The 8,084-nt window shown below is 35.6% G+C and overlaps 1 protein-coding gene across 1 annotated transcript; it reads left to right on the top strand.

The window, feature by feature from the left end:
• The first annotated feature begins 5,875 nt into the window (after positions 1-5,875).
• Positions 5,876-7,207, top strand: LOC139125107 (E3 ubiquitin-protein ligase DZIP3-like). Its single transcript, XM_070691218.1, has one exon. It carries the CDS (start codon positions 5,876-5,878, stop codon positions 7,205-7,207), a length of 1,332 nt encoding a protein of 443 aa, XP_070547319.1.
• The last annotated feature ends 877 nt before the right edge of the window (positions 7,208-8,084 follow it).

The raw sequence follows: 8,084 nt of genomic DNA, 5'->3' as shown, positions 1-8,084 counted from the left end.
TTTTAACATTGTAGGTCCAGCGGAAGCGAAGAGTCTAAAAACAGACATGACGTACACTGGGGGAAACTCCACTATCCCAGCATACACTGCGTCTTGTCGTAAGGGTAATTACTCTATTGAGCGAGCTTAGAAGGACCATAAAAGTAAATTTTCATACATCCAATCATTTGTTTTTAAGTACTTTACCTGTGTCAATATTCTTAAACGAATGGTATACTTATAACAGGAACAAATTAACCAAAAATAACTGATTTTCATATATATCCAACCAACACATATGTAAGATATGCCGATGAAATCAGATCAATGGTGCAAACAGCTTAATGTCGTGTAACTTTCTTCGCAATCTTCACTACAATGACTATCCCCCCTCGATTTCGCATTTTTTTCTAGATGCATACCCTCTGTAACTTGTCCTTCTTGAGGCGTTCAATGTCTTTCCTGTCTGCTCCGAGGCGTACTAAAACGCTACTATTAAACTTCATGTCACTACTTTCCAAACACCCCGTTGTCAATGTTTGTAGTCACACTGTGTGCTGCCACAAATAGAGATTTACATGAACGCAGAAGCTGGCTCTGGTTGTTTGAGTAAAGGTAACAGTAAACAGATAGATTTCAAATCAGGTACAACACGGCTAGACAAACAAATCTTCTCACGGTAGTATACGCCTCAAAAGTGAAAGATTCATCTCTAAGTTGCGCAAACTTTCCTCAAAGGAACTTTCAACCATTCTTACATCAAATCAAGAATAAAAATCAGGATTGCTACCAGAGAAACAAGCTAAAATTTATCAATATTTGAAATTCTAAATGGCTTCCATCCCTGTGTTAACTCTACAGAGCAAAATAACATTTTCCATTTTGAAAAAACTAAGACGGTGAAAGTTTTTATTACTCCAAGAGTTTTAAAATGAAACCTCACATGTGGTAGATGAGAAAAGAATGGTTAAAATTTGACAGCCCGAATATCTTCCCCCGGGTGCGTATCTTACGCTGTCGATACATAAACAGTCCACTTTGTCCCGTGACTAATATGAAACGAAGTTGAAAAAAGACACAAAGGCTACAAAGGCCAAGTTTATTGAACTCAAGCTTTCGAAATGGTAACCATTCTTTGTTCCTTCGGTGCTTGTAGTCTAGCCAGCATTTAATTCTTATCACTGCACTTCCATTAAGCTTACCTATTGATATTATCTTATTAAGCTTACCTATTGATATTATCTTATTAAGCTTACCTATTGATATTAAGCTTACCTATTGATATTATCTTATTAAGCTTACCTATTGATATTGTCTTATTAAGCTTACCTATTGATATTATCTTATTAAGCTTACCTATTGATATTATCTTATTAAGCTTACCTATTGATATTATCTTATTAAGCTTACCTATTGATATTATCTTATTAAGCTTACCTATTGATATTATCTTATTAAGCTTACCTATTGATATTATCTTATTAAGCTTACCTATTGATATTATCTTATCCTTTTGCAGTTCTTTATTTTAGTATTGACATCATAATTTTGACTTGTGTCTACTGCATACAGTCATGTCATCTTTCTATTTAGGGAGACTTTTCAATAGATTGTGTGATTAGACAAACAATTCATACGACATCAAATAAGTTTAACGACTTGAATATTGTGTTTACCAGGTAATTGTTTGGCTTGATTTTTTATGCAAAAAGATAGATAATTCATAATGAACAGATATTATTCAAATTCAGCAGAAAAACATTTCCATCCATTTTAACGCTGATGTAAATTATAATTTTATTCAGAAAATATTCAAAGGTGTTCAGTAACGGTTTATTGAGCTGGCCTATCTAATCAAACACCTACCATAGAACTCTGATATTTGATCAGTTCATACCAGCACAATATGCACAGCATCATATGACATTAAGTGTATGTGTAACTAATGAGCAATAAACTTATACCACAACAGAACAACTTTCTGTAAACAAAAGACGAACAAATCAGGATTTCTAGGTGGTGTTAAAATTTGACGATATTTGTTCTGATGGCGACAAACGATTGGAGTTGGCAACCGAAACAAATATTATTTACGAAATTTCAACACTATCTAGAAACAAAATGGTACGCCCCAACCATGTAAATCAGAGTGTGGCGCTAACACTCCTTTCACTTCTGTCTGAGGGTTGCAGGATGCATGAAACTTAAGTTAAAGACATTATTACTTTGTGCTTGAAGTAATTTGTGTTTATATATATATATATATATATATATATACACAAACACACATATATATATATATATATATATATATATATATGTGTGTGTGTGTGTGTGTGTGTGTGTGTGTATATATGTATGTATATATATATTTATATATATATATATATATATATATATATATATATATATATATATATATATATATATATATATATATATAATATATATATATTATATATATATATATATATATATATATATATATATATATATATATATATATATATATATATATATATATATATATATATATATATATATATATATATATATATTCTCATAACTAGACAAGGCCATTTAGGAATTAGTTATACGTCTTCGACACTTTTTGTGAGAGGTTTTGTCATATCTCCGATTGTCTCAACATTTCCTCTTCTTTCAAGTCTCATGAAAATAGTGGATGTGTCTTTTTGGCAATCCTTGATACCCTAATGCGTAACTATTGACTCTGGCAGCATTGTATATCACTTGACGATATTTTAGAATTTTATTCTTTGAATTTAGTTTGAACGACTGAAAATGACTCTGAGCGGCAGTAACCTTACACGTGATGCATCATGAGAATGGTCTGTCCTTGTTAATAACCTCACCATTGAAGTAACGGTTTATCTTCAGTGATATCGATATTTTAATTAGCACTGACAGGACGTCTTGGGCGAGTCTGGACCTTCATGTTCTATAGTTGACAGATTGTTCATCCTATTTGACGTTGTATTTAGATGGGAGCGACCTGTCTCCCTTTAAATTTGGCGACTCACCTTTAGTCAATTATAGACGCATACTAAAATAATGACAACATGCAGATTCTCACTCAATAGAAGCTGTGCATTTTAGTGACTTAGACGTTTTTGAGACTGCTTGGAGACCTTTCAGAGACCACTGACAACCGTGACCCGACGACTATCGTTACACTGCCCTATAGTTAAAGAAGCTATACCGTGTAACTTGTCTGTTACATCAGTTAATAAAGTACGGTGACTTAGAGTATTTCTGTGTACCTGTTGCTGTCTCTTCCACTCCAACATTTTACCCTAGAGTGTGTGTATCAAGACAACCTTCAACTTCCCACTCGACTACGTGACAGTCTCATATTCAAGCATATTCTAGATGGTGTTGAAAAAAATGACATTGGTACTAACCTTCGATGACGTTATACTTGAGAATTACATCAATTTTAACCAAGTAAAGATTGATTAAGTAGGGATTACTTTTCCTAAAACCTATACGTACTCTTAATATCAATGTAGATTTTATTTCTGAAACGTTAATCTAACTATTAAAAATCTACATACCTAGTTCTACTCAAGTGTTATGCACTTTTTCCTTGTAGTACGCTGCATAATCAGATTATCAAAAATATAGAATTAAAAGTCAGAATGAATCCGATTGGATCTTCTTTATTTGCTTATTGGATTTTGTCGGTAGTACTTATGGGCACATTTGAGGTTGTATATGCGTGTCGCATTTCATGGAAATCCCTAGCAGGGTAAACCTACAGGACAATGTTTAATCTTGTGGTAACAAAAAGATTTATTTATTTATTTATTTATTTATTTATTTATTTATTTATTTATTTATTCTATATACAATTTTAGTGAGCAGCTTGTTTACTCATAAGAGAAATTTCTTTCGGGGCTGAAATGCAGAGTCTTAATATAGTCCTTGATATTAAGCTAAGACTGACAAAATTGTTCAGTTCTTCGAATGCAGCAATGATCCTCTGACGAACTTTGAAGAATGGCACATAACTTCTAATTTAAGTTTTGAAGTTTCCTGAAGAACTTATTTAAAATCAAATACTTGGTACTAGCAAGTTGAATGACAGATATACAGTTTATGTTTTCTCTTAAGGTAGTATGCGCCTCGAAAATGAAAGACTTAAACTTTTGCTCAAACTTTCCTCAAGCAAATTTTCAACCATTTTCATTCAAAATCAACAATAAAGATCATACAATTTCGGCACTAGAGAAACAAATTACCTAATATTTAGCGATATTTTCAATTCAAAATGGCCACCACTGCTGTTCTTACTCTATGAAGCAAGATATAATTCCCAACATTATTTGCTCCATAAGCTTCAAAATGACCCTCCCTAACAAGTGGTAGGTCAAAAGAGGACAAATTTGAAAGCCCGAGTATCCGTCTTCGAAACGCATTCTACCATACATTGATGTTCACATAGTTACAGGTGGCATCACTTCAATTTATACCATTTGCTCATTCTTATATGCCAGAATTCAAAAATTCCTGATACTCCTGATTTTCCATGTCACGTTTTGCTCTATGGTCCGATCTTGTGCACGAGTATATTTCACTGCCATGACCTAAACTCTTCTTCAACTACATCAGAGTCAGAGATATCTCTGTCACTGCCGGAATACAGTAACATTGAAACTGCAGTAGCAGGGCAGATGTATCATAACTTTGATAATTTTGACAATGATTTTGTTGGGTTATACTACTGCGTTAATTCTGGTTCTAATCCCTACAGCATTTTTAACTGCCCAGTATTCAGCTTGCCAACACAGCCTATGTATATGTGTACCGTGCATTCGTATCACTGGCAAATGACTTTCAGTCTGCATCATAATTCAATTATCAAAAATATTTACATATACAGGCTTTGTCGACAAACTGAATATTGTGTTTCAGCATGCTGTAGGGAGATAGCAAGGAACTGTATTTAATATTTTGAAATAGAAATATTGAAAAATTATCAACAAGAACGTTGCAGCTTCCGCCCCGTTACTAGGCCCAAATGTTTCCTCTATAGGAAATGTCATACATGTTTAGATTTTTTCGAGATATAAGTCATGAAATGAGACAAAATTGTTCTAGATTTTGTTTAAATTTCACTAACATTCAAACAACTTGATGATATTAGAGTGTTATTCAACTTGGAATCGGAAAGTTTTAAAAAAGTAAAAAAGTGAACCAAACACTTTTGGATCCTCCTATAGGTAGAGCAAAACTTTCAAGTCCCCCTTAACCAACCCCCAAAATTTCGAATCCCCCTGAATTGCTCCAGTCCCCCTTGCCGTATTTTGTGAACGCAGCCGTAAGAGAAAACTTACCAATTTTGTTTTTGTCCTACTAATATTTGTCTAAGATTTTATCGTTGCATTATATCATCAGTGTGTACAATTTGTTACCCAGGGCATTATGGGATGGCAAATGGGGATTCCCCTTTCCAAGTCTGACGAACTGTAAACAAACATTCAACTCGAGGAGTGGAAAGGTCAAACTAATGATCTGGTGGACGCAAAATGCAAGGGAAATCTTGCCTTCGCAAATGTGCTGTTTTCTAAATCATTATTTCCGATATTCAACATTCGTGAACTATTTGGTGCAGTAGCCAAAGGAGCGGCGAAAAGCTGATACGTTGATGGTCAGCGCACAGCGCAGTTCGGTGGTCAAGGAGACTTCAACAGAAGTTGGGACCTTCCGAGCCACTCGCTGTCTATTTTCAGCCTCGTTAGACAGCGTTGGGAACAGGATCAGAAGTGACAATTCTTCCGTACCAGATATTATTTTAAGAATAATTGCCCTAGTTACAGTTACAGTACGGTAGGTAGGCATGATTGGATAACAACGAAGAGTTGTCTCTTTCAAAATGGCGTCTTACGTTGACCTCTCTGCAGAGTTAACAACAACAAGGAACAGAACCAACTATGCACGGTTGTATCGACTAATCATGGAAGGCGGTACAAAGACTTTAAGGGAGTTGTTTGACACAATCATTCCGCCACCAACACTAGCTTCATACCTGTCACAACCTGAAATCAAACAGAAGTTACAAGATCTCCGTTCTATAAAGCGTAATAAAAGACCAGCTGTTATCAGAAATAATGAATGGAATATTTTATACCCTGCACCACTTCATTCAGTGTCGTCAGCGAACTTCGATATCACATTGTTAATGATTCTTTTCAAAAGTATTTGCCCTCTCAAACAGCCTCGAAGTGGTTGGGACAGCCAGCCAAGCAGTAAAGATCAAAGTATGGAGGCCGACATTGTACGAATAAAACTTAGCAGAAATGAACTAGCGCATGGCAGCAGCACAAATATATCGGATTGGCATTTTGAACAGAAATGGAAGGAAATCAGCGATGCTCTGGTACGCCGCGGCGCTAATAGAAGGGATATTGATAGACTTAAAACGGAAAGCATGGACAGTGAGGTTAACGCTGAAAGTATAGAGGTAATTAGCGATATATTAGACAAGATAACAGATCCAGTTTCACGTTGTGAGCGCCATGACAGAAATGTTGATAACTACTGTGAAACGTGTAAGATGCTGATCTGTGAGGAATGTGAGTCCGGTGATGATCACAAATATCACGGAGTAGTTCTTCTGAAGGTCGCAGCCCATTCCTTGTTTGGAGAACTTCAGTCTGGAGATGAAGAATTACACAGCAGAGGTGATAAAGTCGCCGTGAGCATAAAAGACGCCATGCACTGCTCCAAGAAGTTAGAAAAACAATTCACAGAGCGAAAGGAGAGTCTATTGAAATCAAAATCTGAAGAGAACGACCATGAAATTGATGAATTTTTGGACAAACTCACAAGTCAGTATGACGAGATACAGACGAATGTAAAATCAGAGCTGGAGATCTTGCAACAAACTGAAGAAGACATCAGACAGGCTATTCGACTAATAAAAGACGTGTTTATGAAAGAAAATGACGTGCAATTCTTATTCCATGGTAAGGGCGCCTTGTCAACTGTGAACACAGCACTTTCAAAGCCTTGCCATTTTGAATCAACTAAACATGACATTCTGTACCTACCTGACTTTACAGAAGGGGCTGAGCTTGTCTTTCCGGCGTTGCCGTCAAATTCCTCATTGGAATGTAAGAACGAGGACAAACGAAAACAGATTGGCGAGACAGTATGGTTCGCCGTCTACACAAGAAATTACGCCGGGAAAAGCGTAAGAAACTGAATTAAATGCTGTTTTGGAAGATCCTCGATCAAACAAGATCAATTTAAGAGTTGTCAAATCGTTCGAAGGGAGTGTTACTCACCACATAACATTTGTACCATGGAAGATAGGCAAGCACAAATTGTCGGTGACACTGAGCGACCATGAAATCACAAATTCCCCATATACATTTTTTGTTCGTCAAGCATCCACAATTTCAGACACCTTTAACGGTTTTTTTTACATTTCGGCCATTGGAGTTCTCATCAGCAGTGAGTATGTCATGTCACACAAGTATTTGCCCGTGTTCTTATTCAACCGTTTCTACTATTTTATAAATGCACCATGCCTTTGGTATTTGAAATCTTTATGCGAGTGGTCTTGCGATTCGATCACAAATCCATTCCATTGGACACTTGTGTGTTATAGGACATGGTTCGCGTATACACACATCAATAAAAATGTCGGCAGTATTAAACACGCTTTTTAATAAAAGTAAGAATGCGCCTCGGGGACAGATCTTCGGATCGTCAAACTTTTGCAATATTTTTTTTGTCTAAAACGTTTTGTAGCGCTTCATTTTCAAGCTCCTAGATTAAATAAAGTATATACCAGCTAATTTTCGTGAAAATAAAAAAAAGTTTGTCTGCACAGTGTAAACACAGTGATGGCGGCCATTTTGAATTTTAATTTGTTTCTTTACAACCAAAGTTTGCAAGTTGAAGGTGAGCCCTGCTTCTCCTCTCGATTTCGAAAGTGAGTGATTTAAAGTTCCTTAAGTAAAATTTGAGCAAAAGTGCAAGTCCTTCGTTTTAGAGGCGCTGACAGCTTTAGCGATGATTTTTGATGATTCACAGAGTTACAGTACTTTTTAATGACAATAACTAAACCAATTGAT

Source organism: Ptychodera flava, assembly GCF_041260155.1.
Source record: "Ptychodera flava strain L36383 chromosome 23 unlocalized genomic scaffold, AS_Pfla_20210202 Scaffold_24__1_contigs__length_23054250_pilon, whole genome shotgun sequence".
Taxonomy (NCBI): Eukaryota; Metazoa; Hemichordata; class Enteropneusta; family Ptychoderidae; genus Ptychodera; species Ptychodera flava.
Note: the sequence above shows the minus strand (reverse complement) of the source record. Positions and strands in the feature narration are given on the sequence as shown.